Genomic DNA, 25305 nt, shown 5'->3' on the forward strand with positions numbered 1-25305 from the left:
ATTCTGCAGAAAGGCCTTCTCTCTGTTGCAGCAGATGAAAATATCTGCACATCTCAAGTCAATAAAATGACCAATAACTCCGTTCAGTTATCATTATTTGTTAGTTTAGTATTAATTTCTGTTTTTAACTTGATCCCTAAACTTCCAATATGTGCTAACTGCACTGATAAAACACAGGTGCCATTTAGAAACTGGAAGGGAAACTATGGGCTTTGGTTCCTGGATGTGGGACAACCCAGGTTTTTTACATTAATGGAACTGTAGAGGTGGTTAGAGATTGCAGATACAATACTGGAACTTGTGCAGTAACATCCAGTCAGGCTGTAATACTATCCATACTGGGTGCATCTACACATGCATTAATGCACTTTTCCTTATGCACATTTAGAACCTCCAATGTGAGGTACTAAATAAATGCACATTTGGCTGCCCTAATGCATAGGAGCAAAAGCATGCTTATTTTTAGTGATGCTTAAACTGTAATAAAAGATATCACCTCTACCATGAGTTCTGATTCCTTTTGCCTCTAGACCAATATGGCTACAACCTGGATACATGATGCTACGTTGAGACTCTGACCAGTATACACTTGAGGCTATCTCCATTCCATGTTCTCTCTGATGGTGAACCCCATCTTCCTGTCTTCTGACATGTATCCACTAGCTGGGACAATTCTAATAGCAGTGTGTCACATAGGGATGTAGAGAGGGAAGTAGCAGAGGTGCTCAGAAGGAAATCACTTGCCTCCTAACCCCTTATCAATAAGAGGGAATTGTATTCCTGTCCTTTAATCAAGAGTTCAGACCAAATTTCATCTGTGAGTAGAGCCCTGTATCTTATCACCTCATTCTTGATTTTCTCAATTGTTTTCTGATCCTCTTTATGTTGGAAGTTGAGAGACTTCATAGCTCGATTCATTTCCCTAAATGGAAGTGATAAGAAGATTTATTACATATACGTGGCAGAATATCATAAAATAACTATAAGGAGAAATTAAGTTACTGTTCTATCAGGACACCAGCCAAGTTTTTTCCAATCTGTGCTGAATTTTCTCATTAACCTCAAATGTGTGAAATGGAGGTAAGAGGTTATTAGTAGTGTAAAGGGCTGAAAGAAAGAATTTTGTTCCCCTATTGGCATGGATGAGTCCATCACCAGATTTTGCCTTGAGAGTACAGAATTGTGGAGAAGTACCAGATGTGGTGGGGTTCTAGGAGGGTATTAGGGAAGTATGATTATCACATTAAACTTTTTCAGTGCTGGCATACTACCCATATATCGTTCAGTACACACATTTAAGGACAATCCTCTTCCCCTGAAGTTATTTCTGAAGAAGTGTCACAACACGTTACATTGCTAGAATGTAGGCTTTCCCCCGAGAAGCAAAACTGATAGGTTGACCGGTCCTAGGGCGCTGGTCTTAGGTAGAGATGTTAGCTTTTACAGGGTTATTGTTTCTTGGCCTCTTGGGAGGTAAGATCAAGTGTAACTATGAAAGTCAGTTGCGTTGTTAGTTTGATCTTATCTACACACATACACACACTCTCAGAATTGGGACCTTAGTCTTGAAAGATCTCATATCACTTTTCATCAAGAGAAAGGTGTAATGGCTAAAATTTTAATTAAGGCATGAGTTCTCAATGTTTATCCATAATACAGATCAGAACTTAATAGTGTTTCCTGGATCTCTTGCCTCATGTTTGAGAATCCATGATGTATCTGTGGCAACTATATTAATTGCTTACAAGGAAAAAAATCAATATTGGAAAGGTACTTGGTTATCTTTAGCTTTCTTTAATGCTGGCAACGAGCTCCATTTTGCCAGCCAGTTTTTTCCTTTCCACTGTCTATTAGCAAGTGTACTATGAACTACAGTTTAAGACTCATAGAATTAGAGCATTTATGTTCCATTTCACTTGTGAAATTATGGTAAAACAGAGAAGTCTGACTGATCCTCCCTATGTAAGTTACAACATCCAACTTCAGGTCCAGAGCAGTCTGGACAACCTGAGTGAGAAGAGAGACTATGATGGGGCACACAGAAGCACCTCCTGACTGTGGAGGTTTTGGCAGAGATGAACATTTTGTAAAGTGGGTGCAGGGGGTTGAATAATGATGTGACAGAAGAATATCTACACTTCCTTCCATCTAGCTCCTCAATCCCAAGTGATGAACTTTAGGAACTCGGAAAGGTAGGCTTTGGAGTCCATGGGGGAGGCTTAATGGAGGTGTGTGCAGGATAAAAATTGACTTGGGGAGCATCCTCCAAGTCACTTATTGCACCATCTCCGCTATATTGTAAGTATGTAGCATTCATGAGACTGTGCAGTGTGCTGCTTGGTTATCAAATGGGGTGTCTGCTGAAAGGAACAGGATGAGAGAGCTTTCTTTAGCCAGAGCATGTACAGCGACTTACTCTCTGACCATCTCATTTGGCTCCAGAATCACTCTTTCCAATAACGTGGCCTGAACACTTTCATCCTGCAAGTGGAGGGTGACAATGGCACGACAGGCCTCCTTTCGTACTCCTGGCTCCTCCTCATAGTGAATAGCCCAAAGAAGAAGACGTTTCAGCAAGGGGCTAACATGGCCTATTTGGCCCAATGCTGCCAAAGAAAGAAAAAATAAGTGATGTTGATTTTCCATCTGTTGATTTTCCATGCTAAGGTCTGGGTGGAAGCATTAACTCAGGTGCTTATTTCTGTGTATTAGGTTTCCAAAAGACTTAATGTTTGTAGACTCTTAGAAAATACAGTGTTTACCTGCAGGGTCAGAAGAGGTCTGCAGCAGATAGTTGTGTTACTGTTACAAAAAATGGTAAACAAGTAATGTGCTCTGGGCCAGTTGTGAAGTACTACCTAGGAGAGGAAGAGGGGACCTCAGTACCAGATGGTAATGGTTTATATTTTGAGGCACGGAATTTGATTACATCCTTCTTAGCCTGTACAGCTATAATTATTTACTGGTCATAACCTTACCCCATCCGTTTCAGCAATCCATCATTTGATTTGTTTACATTGTAGAGGAATAAAATTCGCAAGACAATTATGATTCTGAAAGCGACATTTAAAAAAAATTTGAAATGCAGCACTTCTTGATTTCACTGAGTGACTATGTTGGGTAGCAAGCTTTAAGAAATGCACTTTTTAATAATCACGGTGTGGAAAATACTAAGAAGGCTGCAGCAATACAGGAAAACAAAAAAAAATATATAAGATTTTTTATGGTGTTATGGTGACTTGTAAATATTTAAATGTGATACAGAGAATAGATTGAAAGGCTAAGCACTCACGCTGCATCTAATGCACCTGTAACAGTATAACTGCGTTATGATTCCTTTAGACAGGAAAGATGGACTAGGAGCATAGGCGATGTGTAAGTGCTGACAGTGGAGGGGCTGCCAATGCCTCTTTGCTGCTACTGCCACCAGGGGGGTCCCTGCTGCCAGGCATTGGCAAGGTAATAAGATTTTTTTTTAATTTCCTTCCCATTCTCTGTCTACTATTCTATTTTATTCCTTCATTTCTTCTCCCCCACTTCCTCAATATTCTCTCTCTCACTGTTTCAGTTAGATTTGTGGAAAAGCTGAACTCAAGAAGCGCTTTACACTTCATCTGAAGGCCATGAAATTAGTGATTATTTTAATCTCCTCCAGCAGTGCCCTCTCAAGTCTTGTTCCAGTCACTCATAAATCCTTACAGACGATTGTTTTGTAATTCCTGAGAAGCATAGCTCCTGAGGTAGATTCAATGAGATACCTTGGACAGCTCCCAAGCAGGCCTGAAAGATAGGCCAAAGGTTCTGTATCTGACCAAATATTCTATGGAAAGCCACAGAGTTGGCAGGGGACAAGACTGAAAATTAGCATAAACTTTTACAAGATTTATGATGCACCCTAAAATTATACATGGGTTACAAAATCCAAATGATAAATTAATTTACTATCTTGGATTTTAGACACTTGTATAGGTTGCCCATGCTTGCTACACTGGACTCTGGCATTTAAAACCGGTAACTGAAGAATTTATAGCATGGTAGGGATTGTTCTTCTTGCTGGATTGCAATGGTTTTGGGTACCATGGTGTCCTATTTCCAACAAAAACTCCATCAGAAAAGTGTTTTTTTTCCTGGTGTGGAATTCAGACAAATGATTTTATTTAAAAGTTAACAGTCAGCCCTTCTAGGACACACAGAATAGCAAGGTTTCAGAATATATGTCCTGTGTTAGATTTCTTACTCTGTTTGAAGGACACTGGTATAATGTTACTATTAGATTTACTCTGTTCATGTGTGTCATGTCTAGCATTAAAATTTCTTTTAAAAACTTATTTTTGGAATTCAAAATGTATTTTTTTTAAAAACCAAGTAAATGATTAAAATCCTCATGAAGAACAGCCTTTTAAGGACATGGGTTTTTAGCAACAAATTCTGCAGTACCTCTGATGGCAAAGGCCTTGATTTTCCAGTGAGGATCATTCTGCATTGTCTTCAAAAGGCATTTAAGGACCTGAGACAGAAGAGTACCACTGTTAATAGTATTCGTATCATGATTTATTATACATATAGGATCATACATGCATATGATGCTGTATAGGATGCAACCTGCAACACACACTGAACAGATTCCTCCCCTAAAGAGTTTAAAGGCTAGCAGAGTGCGTGAAAACAATAGAGGACAGAATTCACACAGGGCAGAGTATGGACATTATACTTGGAATGCTTCAGGAAAAAGATGGGCTTCTGAAGGTTTTTGACCAGGAATTGGAGCGAGGAAGCTTAGTGCAAAGCCCATTAGTTGGAATATTGTCCTAGTGTGTGTAAGGTGATATGGGAATAGATAGAAGGGGAAATTCAGAAAGCAGGAGATGGTAATTGGAGACAAAAGGGTTTGTTTTGTAGAGGATCATCAGATTTGTGATCAGAAGAGATGAGAGGAGCAATTTGCTATTGGTATAACCTCTACAGGAAGTCTTTGACTCTGGCAAAGAACACGTGCCCTTTCAGGAGGGGGAATCATTCCTTCTCAATTCAAAACCTGCCTGGGTAGTGCCAGAACTACTGGCCTTGATGACTGCTTTATTTATTTATTTTGCTTGCCACAGAAATTCACAGAATCTTTGATTTGACAATGAGGTGCACATATGGTCTGCAAAGGTTCTCTTTCTTTAGGGTTCTGTTCTGGTTCCAACTAGGAAGAGATGAGAAGACTGCAAATTAGGAGCAATTATTCCAAATGTCAACTAAACTTTCTGTAAGCTACCTCAACATTTCATAGTTGTTTGGTCTCCAGGTGAAGGTCTAAGGATATATATATGCAGTGAGCAAAGACAGTTCCTGACTGAGTTCGTTTGTTCCACTGTCTCCTTTACTCATATTTGTATACCTGTTTGCAGTATCTCAATGTGCCCTGCCATTTGAGACATAATTATTTTTAACTCTGTATGGAAAAAAAAAATCACAAACTACAATTACTCAGCTCTGCATCACTAACATCCTCAAGACATTCCTCCTAACAAACAAAAATAAAATAAAAGGAGCATAAACTGCTTTCACTTTGCACTCAGGAACAGTATAAAGGGTTTTTGCCACTCACAGTCTCATCTTTGATCCTGAGGGCTCCAGCTGTAAGGCAAGCTTCCCGGCGTACTGCAACAAAGTCATTGGAGAAGCACTGGAGAAAGCCAGGGAGTAGCTTAGCTGTCATGAACTGTAGCCAACCAATCAAAGACAGAGCTTCGACCTTTGTCCGGCAATCTCCCCTTTTCAGCTTCACCCTGGGAGCACAGATACGCACTTAAAGAATGACTGTTACAGCTGGCTTGCATGGCCCAGAAAGATGCACACAAAAATTACTCATGATTTTCCACCAACTCTCTTTACGCACATGGCTGTATATTCTTTATAGGCCACATCTTTTTATAAACTGGGAACTAACAATGAGCGATGCACATAAACAGCTCCACAAAATTCACCCAAACCCTTATTTTTCTTCACCTGCTGATCCATAAATTCTCTGGGTTTGGACAGCTGTCCAGTTACTGTGCTTAGAGTTTCCAGGACATAGCACTGTGAAAACATTTGGAGCAAGAACTGCTCTCCTTACCCTAGCACCCCCAGGCATTCCCAGCACCTCTTGAACAGTCCTGGGGAGCCTCAGAGACATCAGAAATTAGTGCCATCATTTGAGCAGCCCCAGAGAGTGCCAAGAGCTGCTCAACATAAAACACTGGGAATCAGTACTCAAGGAGCCATGGCAGCAAGGTCTTCACAAGGCTCCCTGGTGGGCTCCTATGGAGCGAGCCACTCTCTCTCCCTTCCCCCCTCCCCTTTGAGAGAAGGGAGGGGGAGTGGAAGACTGTGGGATACTGAGACTCCTAGGCATCCCCATCATGCTATTAGGGGTGTGTGTGAAGTGGGCCCTATTCAATTTGGATTTGTCGCAGTGATTCAATTCATTGATTAGGATCACTGTCCCTGATTTGATTCAGCAGAATCTGAATTTGAAGATTTGATGCTGATTTGGTGAATCAGCTATTCGGATATAGACACAGCTTTAAATGTTTTTTCTACATACCTCGAGGTACCAGCGTGGCTTGTGAATTCTGTGATGCTGGGGCACATGGAGCATCCCACAGGAGTGTAGGGGGACCCTCCATGTGCTCGGTGGCAAACCGGGAAGCGGACCAGAAGTAGTTCTGGTCCACTTCCGGGTCTCCCAGGGAGCGTGCGTGCCCGCCCACCCTGGCTCAGTGATCAGCTGTGGGGGAGCCTGGGTGCCCCCCCCGCCAGACCCAGGAGGCACCAGTCACTGAGCCAAGGGGGGAAAGGGGCAGCGCACTCCCTGGCAGACCTGGAAGTGGACCAGAAGTGCTTCTGGTCCGCTTCCGGGTCTGCTGCCAAATGTGCTGGGGAACCCCCTGTGCTTCTCTGGGACACTCCATACACCCCAGCATCTCAGCATTCACAAGCTGCCTGCTACCTAGAGATATGTAGAAAAAACATTTAGAGCTGTATCTATGTCTGAATTGCTTAATCTTTCTGAATCTCACTGAATTGGAGGGTTCTGATTCGATTCGAAAAGATTAAAATTTGACTTGATTTGGATTCAGAGATTCAGCCACTGAATCGGGGAAGAGCATCTTTACAGACAGGCTAACATAGTGGGGAGGGTTTTAAACTAGGTTCACTGGGGGATGGAGATCAAAGCCCTGAGGTAAGTGAGGAAGCAAGTGACTGGGAGAAAGAGCAAGCAGGATGGGGAAAATAGGGGACGTGTTCTAATTCCTTCTGAAAAATCAGGGCAAATACTCATTACCTTGGGTGCCTGTACATAAATGCATGGAGCTTGGGAAACAAGCAGGAAGAACTAGAAGTCCTTGCACAGCCACACAACTATGATGTAACTGGAATAACAGACTTGGTGGGATAGCTTGCATGACTCAAGCACTGTCATGGATGGTCATAAACACTTCACGAAGGACAGGCAGGGGAGAAAAGGAGGAGTTGCACTGTTTGTAAAAGAGCCATATGACTGCAAAGAGCTCCAATATAAAACTGGAAATAGGCCTGTTGAAAATCTCTTGGTTATGGTCAGATCAGAGAGCAACAAAGGTGATGTCATGGTGGGGGTCTGCTATAGACCACCAGAACAGGAGGATGAGGTGGCTGAGGCTTTCTTCAAACAACTAGAGGAAGTTTCCAGAACAGAGGCCCTGGTTCTCATGGGCAACTTCAATCACCCTGACATCTGCTGGGAGGGCAATACAGCAGTACACAGGCAATCCAGGAAGTTTTTGGAGAGTGTTGGGGACAACTTTATGGTGCAAGTCCTGAAGCAGCCAACTAAGGGCCATGCTCTTCTTGACCTGTTGCTCACAAACAGGGAAGAATTGGTAGGGAATGTACTGGTAGACAACAACTTGGGCAGCAGCAGCCACAAGATGATTCAGTTCAGGACCCTGAGGAGAAGAAAGATGGAGAGCAGCAGAGTAAGGACCCTGGATTTCAGAAAAGCAGTACAAGATAGCTGGCTGTACTTTAAAGCTTTACTGAGAATGCAGAAACAAACCATCCCCATGTGCAGGAAGACTAGCTTGTTTGGCAGAAAACCAGCTTGGCTTAGCAGGGAAACTCTTCAGTAAACTAAAGAAGCTTATAAGAAGAGGAAACTTGGACAAACAACTAGGAAGAAGTATAAGAGTATTGGTCGGGTATACAGAATGGAAATCAGGAAGGCTAAAGTGCAGTTGGAGTTGCAGCTCGCAAGGGACATGAAGGGTAGCAAGAAGGGCTTCTAAAAGTATGTTGGTAGCAAGGGGAGGATTGGGGAAAGTATGGGTACCTTTATGAATGGGGGAGGCAACCTAGTGACATAGGATGCAGAAAAGGCTGAAGTGTTCAACGCTGCCTTCACCACAGTCTTCACAGGCAAGGTCAGCTCCCAGACTACTGCACCAGACAGCACAGCTTGCGGGGGAGGTGAGCAGCCCTCAGTGGTGAAAGAGAAGGTTACTGACTATTTAGAAAAGCTGGTGCATGGAGCTGGGTGCAATGCACCAAGTGTGCTGAGGGAGTTAGCTGATGAGATTGCAGAGCCACTGGCCACCGTCTTTGAAAACTCATGGCAATCAGGAGAGGTCCCAGATGATTGGAAAAGGGTAAACATAGTGCCCATCTTTAAGAAAGGGAAAAACGAGGATCCAGGGAACTACAGACCTGTCAGCCTCACCTCAGTCCCTGGAAAAATCATGGATCAGATCCTCATGGAATCCATTTCTAAACACTTGAAGAAGAAGAAGGTGATTAGGAACAGTTAGCCTCAATTCACCAAGTGCAGTCATGCCTGACCGACCTGACTGACTTCTATGATGAGATGACTGGCTCTGTGGAAGTGGTATATCTTATTTTAACAGGACTTTTGATACGATCTCTCACAACATTCTTGCAGGCAAGCTATGAAAGTATGGTCTGGATGAATGGACTGTAAGGTAGACACAAAACTGATTGAAGCATTGGGCCCAGAGGGTAGCAACCAACAGCTTAAGGTTTAGTTGGCAGCTGGTATCAAGTGAGTGCCCCAGCGGTTGGTCCTCCAACCTGAAGGTTGGTCCAGTTTTGTTCAATGTCTTCATCAAGGGCCTGGAAGAGTGAACCTCCAGTAAGTCTGCAGATGACACCAAGCTGAAGGGAGTCGTAGATATGGTGGAGGGTAGGGTTAGGATTCACAGTGACCTCGACAAATTAGAGGATTGAATGAAAAGAAATCTCATGAGGTTCAGCAAGGACAAGTGCAAAGCCCTGCACTTAGGATGGAACAATCCCATGCACCAGTACAGGCTGGGGGCTGACTGGCTGGGCAGCAGTTCTGCAGAAAAGGACCTGAGAGTTATAGTAAACAATAAGCTTAATATGAGCCAACAGAGTTTTCTGCCAAACAACAATCTGCTTTGGTAGGGGGTGTTGCCAGCAGAGGAAGGGAAGTGATTATTCCCCTTATTTAGCACTGGGGAGGCCACATCTGGAGTACTGGGCTCAGTTTTGGGCCCCCATTACAGAAACAATGGACAAATTGGAGACACTCTAGCGGAGGACAGTGAAAATGCTGGGGGAGGCTGGGAGACTTATGAAGACAGGCTGAGGAAACTGGTCTTATCTAGTCTGGGAAAGACAAGACTGAGAGGAGATTTAATAGCAGACTTCAACTACCTGAAACAGGGGTTCAAAAGAGGGTGGAGGTAGGCTGTTCTCAGTGGGTGACAGAACAAGGAGCAATTGTCTCAAGTTGCAGAAAGGCAAGTTTGGATTAGATATTAGGAAAAACTCTCACTAGGAGGGTACTAAAACATTGGAACAGGTTACCCAGAGAGGTTGTGGACTTTCCATCCTTGGAGGTTTTTAAGACCCAGCTAGAGAAAGCTTTGGCTGGGATGATCTAAGTGGGATGGTCCTGCTTTGAGCAGGGGATTGGACAGGATGACCTCCTCAGGTCCCTTCCAAACCTAATTTTCTATGACTCTGTGATTCTAAAAGCTACCCTCAGTTTGTACTCACTGAATAGCTGCTTCATTCTTATTTTAATTGTATTGCAGTAGGACTTAACAGGTCCTTGAAAGCAACAACAAACTATCTTAGTTTATACACAAGTATATTAAGTAACTATTTTCCCATGAAAGTTTCTAAGTAGTCTATGTAACAATTTCTGGGCTTGTGAAAGAATGCTCTTGCAATTGATATGGCTATACTTTTACTTTAAAAGGTTCCTAAATACAGTATGTATTTGAAGGCCTGATCATTTCCTTTTTCATGTCCTTGTGTGACAAGGTATTTAGCAGAATTCATAGATTCGTTGGAATCTGACAGGGTGACTCCATGAGTGCTTCTGTTATGGCCTCAAACTTGTGAACTCTAGGCTGTCAACAGTGCTTCTTAGTGTCCACACGACCTGACCCCCCTTGAAGAACTGAGGACTGTCATAGCCTAGATTTACAGAATACCTCCTAATTCCAAATTGTGCTGTCAAAAAACCTGGCATAATTCACTGGCAATTTAAGCATAGATTTCTGAAAGTATTTAAGCACCTAACCCTCATTGATGGGGGTAGACTCCAAAATAATTTTGAGGATCTGAGTATAAAGTTTAAATAGATTCTAATATTTAAAAAGGAAATACTAGTGTAGCAGCAGGCTGACAAAGTAACAAAGGACTTGGATGATAATAGCACTGATCTTTTTCTCACAATAGCAAAGCTACCAAGATAGCTGACTATCACCTGAGTTGGTCATGAACTTCCTTTCCAAACTTCATGTGCCCCAGTGCCAGGGCAGCTGCCTGGCGCACGTCTAATTTCCAGTCTTTCCACATTAGCTGAACAAGCTTGTTCTTTAGGTCCTATACACAAGATAATGAAGTTACGCAGCATTAATTAACCATTGGCTCTGATTGCCAAGATACCACTTCAAAATTGGATCTTTGTTAAAGGCTTAAATATTAGCTTAATAGTACAAGCACTTGCCCTAGGGTAACTTATATCATTCTGTAAATTGCACCAAGATCAGGAATGCATAGATGTACAGTTATTCCAGCACCGCTTGCACTATTGGCAGCTATTATTGTGCTTCGCTGCTTGTGACTAGCAAAACTGATAACAGCCTGCTTGCCCTTTAGCAAATGACTTCCTCCTGTATGAAGTGACACCATTCCAGTTTCTGGTTTTTTTGGAATAATTCTTCACCTGGCTGTGTGAAGTTACCCTACCTTAGGGGTTTGCATAATCTGTTCACTGCCATTTTTACATTGGCATAATGCAAATCATGCTGGTAAAAACATTTCCTCTGTCCATGCCGAAATTCTGTTGTTTTTGTAGTCAAGATTAAAACTATCTGTTCAAGTCAATCAGTGATTTATCATTTACTTCACTGGGAGCAAACTGGGGCCAGCACTGTGTGTTTTATGGTCTCACCCTTAATAGGAAGTTGTGCAACCACGTAAGGAAAGGCAGTGTCCTCCTATACTCACCATGGGGATTTGCTAAAAACCTAAGGGCTTTACTTGGGATTTGATCCTGCAGGATGCCATTACCCTTACAATTCCTCCTGAAGTCAGTGGGAATTGAGACCACTCAGTACCTTGCAGAATGAGGTCTGAAAATTGACATTAAAATGGCTCTATTAAAATAAAAGCCCAGAATTCCATCACTTTGTGAACTTGCATCTGCCTTGATTAATAAATAGAAACTGCTGGTTAACATCCATCAACAAATCCTTTGCAGTTAATTAGCCACCTTCTCAGTTATGGTGATAGTTAGGTTCTTAGTTATTACTGGTAATATTGAACCTGTACCCATCCAAGAAGTCCCCAGGAGTTAGAGAGAGCAGTTATACCAGCAGCATAACTAGGGTGGGGTGACCAGGGCAGCTGTTCCAGGTGATAGCTTGGGGAGGGAGAAAAGTAGAAAAAAAGCTACTGTCGTCACAGCCACACAACTGCACAATTGTGCTGGCAACTTGACTGCAACTAAAGTTGCTGCTGTCCACATGTGTTGCAGCTTCCCTGGGTGCCTGGGGGCAGTTGTGCTTCTGAGTTACAAACACAGCAACCTGCTGAATAAGCCCACATAAAAGTATTCCTAAAATATACAGCCTACATACACTACATTCAACATTCATTATAGCTGGTCAGAAGTTTTCTGATGGAAGGTTTTATAAATATTTAAAAAGCAACCATAAATTGTGTTAGCAATACTCTTACAAAATTAAACCTGAATTCAACTATTAAATGGTTTGCATAAAACTATAGGTTTAGAAATACATGTAAGTGTACTGCCTTAGAATGGAAACTGTATTACTAGTGGGGTTTTTAATCATAGCACTTAAGGCACCTAGTCCTGACCAGGATATCATTGTACTAGGCACTGGGCAAACACAGATCTCTCTATTCCTTTGTGTTAATGCTGTAACTCAGTGTAGAATTTATTACAAAGCCTCTGAGTTGAAGAAGTGCCAATAAAATTTATTGTAAATTGTGTTGAGGAAAAGAATTAAAAACCCTGCTTGTTTAATAGCAAATAAAGTAAACAATGATGGGGGTCTGCCTAGGGTAAGAAGCTGCCCATGATTTTTTTATATGCTAACAATAGTATCTAAGCAGAAAACTGCCTAGCTTTTGAAAGGAGAACAGGAATTGTTCTTCTCATTAGTAGACAACAGTACTCTATTTGGATAGCATTGGTTTGGCCCTTCATTTTGTAAGCTTGTTGCCTCTAGAATGGCAGAATGCTTTGACAAGAGACAATTCTATTTGGATTAACTAACTAACAGTAGAAAATGTTACACATGAAAAGCCTCCCACACATAGAAACAGAAGTCATAGGTAGATACTTTAAGAGAGGTTTAAAGAAGATAGGTGTCCTGAGTGAACTGTGCAATCTCTGTTGAGAAGAAACAATAGACTTGTGTAGTAATAGAGTCTGATTCTGATCCTGCCTGGTGTCATGGAAGCTTCACCACTGACTTAAAAAAAGAGGAAGATCAAAGCCATGAATATCTATGAATAAATATAACAAAAACAACTGCAATAATTTTTCTTGACCTCACCCTTAAGATGTCACTAAAGGACAATTCCATTTGTATGGATAGTCAAAACAATCCAGTTAGTCTTTATTGGACACATTCTTGTCATCGTTTCATAGTTTGTAGGGTTGGAAGGGACATGAGCAGATTATCAAGTCCGACCCCCCGCCGAGGCAGGAAAAAGTACTGGGGTCAAACAACTCCAGCATGGTGTTCATCTAGCCTCCTCTTAAAGACCCCCAGGGTAGGAGCCAGCACCACTTCACTTGATAGTTGGTTCCAGATCCTAGCCGCCCTGACAGTGAAGTAGCGCCTCCTGATGTCTAGTCTGAATATACCCTCTGCCAGCTTGTGACCATTATTTCTAGTCACTCCTGGTAGTGTTCGGGAGAACAGGCATTCCCCCAGTGCCTGCTGGTCTCCTCTGACTAGTTTGTAACAGGCCACTAGATCCCCCCTCAGCCTTCTCTTGTGGAGGCTGAACAGGTTCAGGTCCCGTAGCCTTTCCTCGTAGGGCCTGCCCTGCTGCCCCCTGATCATGCAAGTGGCCCTCCTCTGGACCCTCTCCATGTTGTCCACATCCCTCCTGAAGTGCAGCACCCAGAGCTGGACGCAGTACTCCAGCTGCAGCCTGACCAGTGCTGCATAGAGGGGGAGCCTTGGATCTGCTTGAGATGCATCTGTGGATGCATGACAAGGTGCGGTTGGCCTTCCTGACTGCATCCCCACACACTCGGCCCATGTTCATCTTGGCATCAATGATGACTCCAAGATCCTTTTCTGCCTCTGCACTGACGAGAAGGGAGTTCCCCAGCCTGTAGGTATGCTGCTGGTTCTTCCTCCCCAGGTGCATCACCTTGCACTTGTCAGTGTTGAAACCCATCCTGTTCTCATCTGCCCACCCCTGTAACCTGTCGAGCCTATTGCAGCCTATTCCTCTCTTCTAGCATGCTCACATCCCCTCACACCTTGGTGTCGTCAGCAAATTTTAACAGGGTGCTTTTTACCCCCTTGTCCAAGTTGCTGATGAAGATGTTGAACAGTGTGGGCCCGAGGACCGAGCCCTGCAGAACCCCACTGCCCACATCCATAGTTTCATAGTAGCTAGAGTCGGAAGGGACCTAGGTAGATCATCTAGTCCGACCCCCTGCCTTGGCAGGAAAGAGCACCGGGGTCAGATGACCCCGGCAAGGTGCTCATCTAACTTCCTTTTAAAAATCCCCAGGCTAGGAGCCTGCACCACTTCCCCTGGAAGCCGGTTCCAGGCCCTAGCCGCCCTGACTGTGAAGTAGCGCCTCCTAATATCTAATCTAAACCTACCCTCCGCCAGCTTGTGACCGTTATTCCTGGTCACTCCTGGCGGCACACGGGGGAACAGGGACTCCCCCAGTACCTGCTGATCCCCCCTGACCAGTTTGTAGCAGGCCACAAGGTCCCCCCTTAACCTTCTCTTGTGGAGGCTAAACAGGTTCAGGTCCCGTAGCCTCTCCTCATAAGGCCTGCCCTGTTGACCCCTGATCATACGAGTGGCCCTCCTCTGGACTCTTTCGATATCGTCCACGTCCCTCTTGAAGTGTGGCGCCCAGAACTGGACGCAGTACTCCAGCTGCGGCCTGACCAGCGCCGCATAGAGGGGGAGGATCACCTCCCTGGACCTGCTCGAGATGCATCTGTGGATGCATGACAGGGTACGGTTGGCCTTCTTGACTGCCTCCCCACACTGCTGGCCCATGTTCATCGTGGAGTCAATGACGACTCCAAGATCCTTTTCTGTCTCCGTGCTGGCAAGAGGGGAGTTCCCCAACCTGTAAGTGTGGTGCCGGTTCTTCCTCCCCATGTGCAACACCTTGCACTTATCAGTGTTAAACCCCATCCTATTCTCATCCGCCCACCGTTGCAACCTGTCAAGGTCAGCTTGTAGCCTATTGCACCCTTCTAGTGCACCCACATCCCCCCACAACTTAGTGTCATCAGCAAACTTGAACAGGGTGCTTTCTACCCCCTCATCCAAGTCACTGATGAAGATGTTGAACAGTGCGGGCCCGAGGACCGAGCCCTGCGGAACCCCACTGCCCACGTCCTTCCAGGTCGAGAAGAACCCATCCACTACCACCCTCTGGGTGCGGCCCTCCAACCAGTTAGCGACCCATTTGACTGTGTGGGCATCGACACCACAGTCTCCCAGCTTTTTGATGAGGACAGGGTGAGAGACAGTGTCGAAAGCCTTCCGGAAGTCCAGAAAGACTACATCCACAGCAACCCCTGCGTCTAATGATTTGGTGACCTGATCGTAAAAGGCCACCAGGTTGGTCTGACAAGACCTGCCACTGATGAACCCATGTTGGTTGCCCCTGAGCATACATTCCCCCGCAAGGCCCTCCTGGATGTGTGCCAGGATAATTTTTTCAAAGAGCTTACCCGGGATTGAGGTAAGACTAACTGGCCTGTAATTTCCCGGGTCCTCTTTTTTTCCCTTTTTGAAGATAGGGACCACATTGGCCCTCTTCCAGTCCTCCGGCACCTCGCCAGAGCACCACGAGTGCTCATAGAGCCGCACCAGGGGTCCCGCAATGACCTCGGACAGTTCCTGTAGAACCCTAGGGTGAAGATTGTCCAGACCAGCGGACTTGAACACGTCCAGCCTCTCCAAAAGTACCCTAACTAACTCCTCGCTAACCCCTGGCCCAGGCGTGTCTCTCCCAGGGCCCGAGGGGGGTCCAGCAGGGAGGTGGCTGAACTGGTCCCTACTTAGGAAGACAGAGGCAAAGAAATCGTTAAATATGTAAGCTTTGTCATCTGGCATGACGACTAAGTTGCCCATCGTGTCCTGCAGGGGCCCCACATTACCCAGGACCCTCTTTTTACCCCCTTTGTATTTGAAGAAGGACTTCTTATTGTCCTTAATCCGGGAAGCTAGTCCTATCTCCATCTCTGCCTTGGCCTTCCTGACTGCCCTCCAGGTTGAAAATGACCCATCCACCACCACTCTCTGGGTGCAGCCCTCCAGCCAGTTAGCGACCCATTTGACCGTGTAGGTGTCGACACCACAATCCCCCAGTTTTTTAATGGGAACAGGGTCAGAGACAGTGTTGAAGGCCTACCTAAAGTCCAGAAAGGCTATATCCACTGCTACCTCTGCATCTAAGGATTTTGTGACCTGGTCATAGAAGGCCACCAGGTTGGTCTGACAGGACCTGCTTCTAATGAAGCCCCTAAGCATAACCTCCCCCGCTGGCCCCTCGTGTACATGTGCCAGAATAATTCTCTCAAAAAGCTTACCCAGGATCGAGGTAAGACTAACTGGCCTATAGTTTTCTGGGTCCGCCTTCCTCCCTTTTTTGAAGATGGGAACCACGTTGGCCTTCTTCCAGTCCTCTGGCACCACACCAGAGCACCACAAGCTTTTGTAAAGCCGTGCCAGGGGTCCTGCAATGACCTCAGCTAATTCCCTCAGCACTGGGGTGGAGATCATTCGGACCAACTTATTTAAATGAAGGTCTGTGCCATGCCATCAGGATCCAGCTTGGTGACATACTGTGAACTTCCTAGAATTGAGCTCTATTGACTTCAGTGGCAATGGAGAGAACAGCTTCTCAGAAAATCAGATGCCATTTAGAAGAATTAAACTTGCCTTTTTTTTTTCCAAATCCCCTTATTTTTCCTAATCTCATTCTCCATCTGTATTTGTATATTGTTCATTCTAAATCTTCTGTGGAATCAGCTGTACCTAACAATGATGTTGCATTAGTGAGACACAATAGGAAAAGGAATCACTGAAAAGATGTTGATAGAAAAGAAAACATTAAGATAATTAGATTCAGCTTTTTCCATTTACATGTCTTTCTCAAACTGTACAGGCCAATATGCAGATTCCCTCTTCCAAGTCAAGGAGGACTATCTAGAAGATGTATGTACACTCTTGTACCAGTGAAGTTGAGGGGAATTCCTAAAGAAGTTTCACTACATTGATTTGGATAATCAAGATGGACCTTAATCACAACAAATCATTTTCTGCAGTAGTACAGGTTAGCTAAGTGGTTCCCAATTATTATCTGTACATTGATTGTTCCATCTGGGGGTTACAGTAGATGACATGCTGACTATTAAGTCAACAGTATGCTCTTGTTGAAAAAAATGCTAATAGCTTACTGGAATGTATTAACAGGTCCCCATCATCTGCAAGTCAAGGGAAGTGTTTCTTTTACTCTATTCAGCACTAGTAAGGACTCACCTGTGTCCAGTTTTGGGTAACGTATCTCAAGAAAGATCAGAACAAATCAGAAAGAGTCCAGAGGAAAGCAACAAATAATAAACATTACATATGAAGAAAGGTTTGAAGAACTGTGATTATTTAGCCTTCAGAAAAGAACACTGAGGGAGGATTTAATCATAGGCTTAATACAGAGGACAGAACAAGAAGTAATAGGCTTATATTGCAACCAGAGAAATGTAGGTTGAATATTAGGAAGAACTTTCTAATCAGGTTAGAAAGTACTAAAGCATATTATCTAGAGAGGTAATCTACATTTTAGTTTTGCATATAATATAAAGAAAAGAAAACATCTATAAATCAGCAAATAGTCTGATCTCTGACTAGTCAAAATATAGACCAGATATGGTACCTATATAGATAGATCCATGGGCACCAATGAGCCCTTACTTTGTAACTGTGAGGAGTCAATCTCCACAGCAACAGATGTGATAGTACTAATGTCTTAGGCCTCAAGACATAAAGGAACTGACAATGTTGCACAGATATAGGGAAGCTGGAACAGCTGACTGCTATGTGCCCAGGCACAACATGGGAAGGGCCTAGGCAACTGGACAGCAGGGGACACATTACGTTGGTGGACAGTACAGGAGTTGTCCCTATATACCAGGGATGCAAACACAAGGCCAGATGAGCAGTACAGGGCCAGTATGCAAGCCAGATTGGATCCATAGACCAGCCCTCTACACTGAAGCTACACAGAGCTTCAGCCCAGGGCAAAGGGGCTCACGCACATAGCTGGCATGGGACATGTGCTGCACGTGGCACCTGCACTAGACTGGCTCTATGTGTTGGCTTTGGTATGCAGGGATAGTCTGTAGACTCAGTCTGAACTGGCCCCAAAGCCACCACACAAGGCCAGTCTGGCATGGGTACTACATACAGCACAGGCCCCAAACCAGCCTTCCGTGCTGTGTGTAGCACCCATCAAGGATGGATCCAGCCCTGTGCATGGCATGTAGTGCACACCAGATTGGCTCCAAGACCCACAGGCTGGACTGTATGGCTCCATGGGCTGGATCCAGTCCTTGGGCTGTATCTTTGACATGCCTGCTATATGCAGTCTGCTTTGTATCTGTGAATATGTTTGGGGGAACTATTGAACAAGTGCAACAAGCTAATACTTACACTATGACATTAACTTATGTCTAGCAAGCTTGTAGTGAGTCTTACCTGGCTGACATACCCACGGATGCGGGAGAGAGCCTTGCAGGCCAAAATCCTATCTTTCCACTGGCAACTGTTCAATTTTGCTGCCAGCAAGGAGTACACCAAGCTCTGGAAGGGAGGCAAATTGTTCACATACAGTACATGGTAAAGCAAGCATAGGAGGAATTGGCACAACATCTAGGAGAGCACATGAAAAAAGCCCCTGGAGGGGGAAAAGTCTCATCCACAGGGCTGATGACTTTGACAGTATTTACAGAAATATTTCCCAAGACTATTGACTAACCCCTGATCAAAACACAAAGGGACGGCTTTTATGTTACAGTCCATAGAGAAATACCAAAGCAAAAAATAAAGCCACAGTAGCAAGTGAGATGAGTTTTGCTTTCTATTGAAGGGCAGAACTAAGAAGCATAGCAGGACAGAACTTGGACATTGCAGGAATCTCCTTTGTGGCAGGAGAAAGGATCATGGCCATGGTTCATGGTCAGCAGGGTGAATGAATGATGAAGATGACCAGATATTTTATATGATGAATGCTCTCATAGGGCATGTCCAGACATGGATGTTTGGTTCCCTGGGGCCAACTAACAGCAGCGTCTTGCACTGCAGCTACTTGTCCCCCGGGAACATCCATGCCACATGCGCTTTGGCGCAGGGCAAGTTACCTCGGGGGTGGTAGGGGAGGCTGAGGTCTGCACTATGCTGGCCCCAGCAGCCTTATCTGAGGTCTTGGGGGCCTCCCAGGCCTGCAGCCACGGCAATCCTGCCAGACAGATACTAGCTGCCAGCCACAGCACAGTTCCAGGCAGCCTGGCTCTGTTTTTCAGCAGTGCATACTGCCTGTGTGTGTGCTGCACTGTTTTGTTTTGTTTTTGGACTCCTGGATATCCAAGGGTCAAAAAAACCTGTGGAAAAAAAAACCTGGCACAGTGCAACTCAGGCAGTGTGCTCTTGCAGTGTGGAGAACACCAGACTGCTTGGTATGTGGTGCTGCAAACGTGTTTGTGGTACCACATATCTTATGACTGTGCTCATCTGGACATGCCCATATTATCTGAGGAACAAGGGCAGAAGAAACCCTTCTATGGGGAAAGACATCTACATAGAAAAATTAGTCGTTTTAATTTTTTTAAGAACCCTTGCCAATCCAATAATACATTAAATTAAATGTGGATCCAAAAGACAAGTTATTTCTGCTGTCAGGTGGCTGAGAAGTCCCAGGAGATAGCTTTGAATAAAAACAAAGAACCCACATCAAAACAAATGCTGCCCTGAATCAGCTCATATCTCAGAATCGGCAATTCAGCCCTGTGCACAGGATTAGGGTAAGGATTTAGGCAGTGAACAGGTCTTGTGCTTGATACCAACATAGGGTGAACTTCAACTACCAGAAGCTAGAGCTGGGAGACAGTGCTGCTCCCAGCCACTCAACTCTTTTTTCTCTTTTTCTTCTGTTTCTCTTTTCCCCCAGAGTGGTATGGTACCTACTGTGCGTTCACTGAGCTGGGTTAATAGAAGACACGCTTGCTCCTCAGTGGTTTCATCATTCTTGTCAAACAGCTGGGAAAGGATCTTGGTCACTACAGGTAACGTGATGATACCATCCAGTGCCAGGCACTGTGCTGCTGCCCAGCTGTCTGCAGAATTGCCTGTCAACAGTGGGAAAAGGAGAAAAGGAGGTTACCATACAGCAAGATACAACATCCATGCCTCTGCCACAGAAGTTTTCATCTGTGCAGTTCAAAGCGGTGGGAATCCATCCACCTACCTTTAATGCTCACATTGCCGTGCACAGGATCCAGCTTAGTCTGAGATCCAGGCTTTTACTCTCTGAATGTGTCAATACATGCCCTTATGGTACCATTGTTACTGTGCTGTCATGTAATACTTCCTTCTGAAAGGACTAAATGATGGTGCAGTAACAGCCCGTACTGTGCAACGTCAACAGTGCAATTGTTTTTAGCTACTACATCGCTGAAGCGACACACTATAATGAGGGAACATATTGCTACAGTGACGTAGCTACCACATCTTGGTTTGTGCCCACTGATCCTATGTTGCTGTAATGTGTTACTACAGCGATGTAGCATCATGTGTAGACACGCCTGTGCGGGGCGTGAGCCAGGTTGTGACTGCTGCCCTGATGGGTTCTATCCCCTTATGTTAGTTTGCGAGAGGGAGAGGTAGACTCATAACAGTTCCAGAACATTTTTATTTGATCTCTTACTTATGCACCACCGGTGTTGATGTGCTGCGCAGGCGGTTACACTTGGTTCTGTCCCGGTTCGGGTGAGGGACGAACAAAAAAAAAACCAAAACGATGGATCCGAGATCGAGAATGAACGGATATGGATGAGTGCATAAACGATTGCCTATGGTTCCAGAGGCAGGAGAAGCCGTGGGAAGCTGGCCAGGCCTACCCACTGAGTGGTGTGAATGCTCTGGCTTCTCTCTCTGGGTGGAAACTCAACCCTAGCTTTTATAGGCCAGATGACAAGCCCAATTTCAAGCCCCGATTGGTCACGTTTTCCCGCTAAGATGTTCGCGGGGTTTTCCACAGGGGACGGGGTTTCCCCAGCACATGGCCATGGCCATGCAGCCAGTCAAAAAGGGGCTTTCCAGATTGTGAGGAAAGTGCTGATGGCATCTGTTGCTGGGCAAAGCTGGCAGAGTCCAGCTGGAGCGTGACAGCGTTGTGACTGTCACAGAACTGGGATGGTCACGTCCTATGATGAAGGCTGAAATAGTTCATGTAAGTCAGCAATGACCCCACCAGACTGACTAAGCAAGTCTCCTGAACACAAAAAGAATCCAGACCCTGGAGTTTCAGTAAAATGGGGCTTCTTGTTGCATGGCTGGAAGTGGTCCTGAGGTTGCAAGAATCTGTGGTAATGGGTGGAAATGGGTGGGATGGATCTATTCCCACTTCTTCTGTGAAAACTCAATCTTGGAGTGAGAAAACGAAGGAACTATGTTCATGCGCCATTGTAGCAGGGCACTAGGGTGCCTGCTACTGAAGATAGGAAGTGGCTTAGCTGCCAGTTAGTAAGGCAGCAGGTGTTAGCTGTTGCAGCTGAGTAAGTCAGCTGATCGCCAGGGGGCGAGGCTTGGCCTTCATAAGGAAGGGAAGGCTGAGGCCAGAAACAGTTCCCCTCTGGCCACCGCAGGAGCTCTGTGGCGGAGAGCTGAGCAGCAGAGCTTACGCTGGCAGTTTGACCGCTGCAATGATGCGAGGGGAGGGAGAGAACCCCTGAGAAAGGTATTGGAGAGAGCCAACATAGTTTGTGGAGTTGTGATTATTACACTGGAGGACCAGGCGAGGCTGTAGGGGTGGAGGAGGCCTCAGCAGGAGCTCCCCAGTAAGGTGGGGGAGTTCCTGGCACCAAGGAGGGTGCTGCGTGTGGGGTTGTCCTGACCCCAGCCCATTGGGGCAACTTCGGGAAGAGTCTAGCCAAGGTGTGGGCCCAGGAAGGTGGGCCTAAGCAGTGGGGGGTCCCAACCCCAGCCCAGCGTGGGCATTACCGGGACAGGCCCCAATTGGGAAGAGCCCCAGTGGGGCGTAGGCCAAAGTTGGGCATAGAAGGCCCGAGTGCAGGCAGCGAGTGCAAGAGGCGCGGGCGAGGGCCCCAGTGGGGGCATAGAAGGCCCGAGTGTGGGCAACGAACATAAGGAGCGCGAGCAAGGGCCCCAGGGCGGGCAGCAAGCTCGGGAGGCGTGACCACAGGCCCGAGTGCGGGCATAGAGGCCGTGGGGAGCGTGGGACAGAGGTCAGGACACGAGTGGCCGCGGAGTATAAGGGAGGCAGGCCCGAGTGGGGCGCTGCCTGAGAGATAGGAAATGCCGAGAGGGGAGTAAGCCTGTTGGGGTTCCGGACTGAGCGAGAAGGGGTGCAGTCAGAGAGAGCCGCCCCAGGAGGGGGCGCGTGTATAGAGTTGGTCCCAGGATAAGACCAGCACCGGGACTCAGAGGAAATCCTGGCATAGTAAGACCGGCCCTGTGCCAAGAAGGGTAGGAAGGCAGCCTCCTCCACTGAACAAATAAGAGCAAAGATGTGGCGGGGCGAGATGGAGGATGTGAAAGACCCAGACTTGACACGGTAGACAAGGACACTAGGGGAGGTCACGGCACCCCTAGAGGCCGTCCTGCCACAGCCATGAATTTTGCACTCTACTAGAGTCACATCATAACTTCTAGGTGAAGCAAGGACCAGTCTTGAATTCATCCGTATTGCTGACTGTGACAGGGTATACAGAGTGGACCAGACATATTTAATAGATGGACCAGTTGCTTCTTCAACTGTAACTAACGCTATGCCTATACCACATCTGTGGCACTGTTGGAGAAGAATGCTCTCAAGTGCACCCTGCCCCACATACTTCTGCTTGCATGCACCAACTTCAGAAAGGCAGCAGCAAATGCCTTGCTGCTATTCTCATGCACAGAGGAGATAGTGGTCTCCAGAGGGACCATGTACAGATGTTTCTGGAGTGGTCTCTCAAAGTTTGGAGTGTGGGAGCAGCTGGGTGCTCCACATACAAGAGCATTATTCCCTGACCCCAAGAACGCAGCAGAAGCAATGAAGATGCACCCATAGGTGTCAGGTAGCAACAACTAGCTTAAAGACTGCAGCTCGGGCAGAAGGGAAGAATGCTAGACATGATGGGAGCAGGTGGGAAGCAACTCCTCAGCTCAGACTAAGAAAAACCTGGGGGAGCAAGGGGTGTTAGAAAACATCATTATGAGCATCTTTGAGCTGGAACTCTGCTTCTCTCTACCAGTTTCCCACAGGAGGGAAAGTATTAGCATTGAAACTAAAAGACAAGAGACAAGCAGTCCCTAAACTTGGGAAGGGTCAAAGTCCAAGTAAAACATCCATTAGACTTCGGGTTTTGTCTATATTTTCTGTAACAATGCAGTGGTAGGGGACTGGCAGTGCACATGTCTCCCCTGTTTTTTTACCTGTGGCAAATTATAGGGTATACTGTGATTCTCCTGTCACAATGTGCTGTGTGGCTGTGGTATGTATGTGAGCAGCCAGAGTAGATGATCTTTAAGATTCTTTTACCTCAGGCAGTGGTCAGACCCAAGTGGATAAGGAAAAAGAGGGTGACTGCTGACTAACTTTAATTACAAGCATATAGAAAATTAGGAGGCCAGTTTATATTTTAGGTTCATAAATTAAGGTTACCATCTAAGCTGGAGATGTAAACAGTACTGATGTTCACCTGTGGAAAACAGTCAACTACTCTGGTCAACACCAGAAAGGAGGAACTGATTAAGTAAAAGTTCAGGCTTCTATTATTTTGTTATCCAGTGACTTGTTCTGTGCCCTTATATAAGAGAACTAGCTAATCTCTATCTCAGATCATCCTTAAATACAGTAGGATTAATAACGGTCTCTGAGAGGTTTGCAAGACCTAGATGGTAGGTAACAAAAAAAAAAAAAAAATATTAATCAAACCTTAGTTCATTAAAGAGCACTTAGCAAATGCCACTGCTTCAGCCAGGCCATTAAATACAAAAAAGCATAACCACAGGAAGTGAATGATAAGCCCAGAATTCCAGTAACAGTTGCTTTAAACTGATTCTTCTTTTCCCAATGCAAAAAAAAAAAAATCACAAATGCCACATTTCTCCCTCTTTTCAAAAGAGTAATAAATAAAGGTTTCAACGGAGTTGTGTAGGCCACACACTTCTTTTCAGAGCATCATTGTATGATGTCAGCTGGGTACAATACTGTTCACTTTCTGTATAAAAATACAAGGTTGATGTGCACAGTTAAACAACTGCCATGCTCCAGTCTAGAAGCAGCTGCACATTTAACTCACTGAGTACTTTGAAACTTTTGAAATTAAAGAATGCAATATCCATATTGTTTCTGTATTGTAAAGCAGGATGTGCCTATGGGAACAACTTACTATCTTTCAAGGGTGAAACCAAATCAGCTCCTCAGGCCTTCTATGGAATCCTGCACTAGTTCTCTGCTAACTATCTTGAACCAGAACATGACATTTGTGCATATAAGTGTTGACAATTTAGCAAAGGATGCCAATTCCAACACCCAGGGCTGGAACTTTCAGAGGCACTGCACTCAGAACAGTGAAAGACCTTCCTCTCACTTTCCAGTAATCCTCCTCTGTTTAGAAACTGAATTGCATCAGTTGGGTCGGAGGCAGCTGCATCTAGCCTTCCCAGAAGGAAAAGGATGGTTCCAAACAGGGTTTTTGAGGTTAATGACGGTGAAGGAGAAAAGTTAACAAGACAGGTAAGTAACAGTAAAGCCCATACCATGTACCAGAGCATCCTGCATGACTGCACGAGCCTCCTCATTCCTCATCCCTGTGGCATAATGACACACAGCTGCTGCCATTCTCACATGAGCACTCTCATGCCTCAAAGTCTTTTTCAGTAAAGGCTGAAGTTCTTCAGGCACATCCTGGATGTCTGGAATCTTTCCAATGCCATCTATTTCTACAACTGAGGAAAATGGAGCTCTGAATAAGACAGTAGTTTTATTGTCCTACCCTCTGTTAATAGTGGAAACACAGAAGTATATTTTCCATTCAGTTCCAATATGGAGTATTTGATAAAATATTCATTTTACAAAAGTATCTGCAACCATAGTTTCATAGTTTCTAGGGTCGGAAGGGACCTGAGCAGATCATCTAGTCCGACCCCCTGCCATGGCAGGAAAGAATACTGGGGTCAAATGACCCCAGCAAGGTGTTCATCTAACCTCCTCTTAAAGACCCCCAGGGTAGGGGCCAGTACCACTTCTCTTGGAAGCTGGTTCCAGAC

The 25305-nt window shown here is 45.3% G+C and overlaps 1 protein-coding gene across 1 annotated transcript in view; it reads right to left on the minus strand.

Annotated features, from left to right (window-relative positions):
- HEATR4 (HEAT repeat containing 4) overlaps positions 1-25305 on the minus strand; it is a 48979-nt gene that overhangs the window by 10797 nt on the left and 12877 nt on the right. Inside the window, exons 6-13 of the mRNA XM_090033302.1 lie at positions 24796-24984; positions 19996-20156; positions 18511-18615; positions 10769-10887; positions 5594-5774; positions 4438-4507; positions 2417-2606; positions 844-922 (exon numbers count right to left, since the gene is read on the minus strand). Of these exons, the coding sequence (XP_089889428.1) occupies positions 844-922; positions 2417-2606; positions 4438-4507; positions 5594-5774; positions 10769-10887; positions 18511-18615; positions 19996-20156; positions 24796-24984 (1094 nt within the window). The remainder of the gene's footprint in view (positions 1-843; positions 923-2416; positions 2607-4437; positions 4508-5593; positions 5775-10768; positions 10888-18510; positions 18616-19995; positions 20157-24795; positions 24985-25305) is intronic.

The sequence above is a fragment of the Crocodylus siamensis genome, chromosome 2, assembly GCF_052110815.1.
Source record: "Crocodylus siamensis isolate JL-2025a chromosome 2, ASM5211081v1, whole genome shotgun sequence".
NCBI classification, from domain to species: Eukaryota; Metazoa; Chordata; order Crocodylia; family Crocodylidae; genus Crocodylus; species Crocodylus siamensis.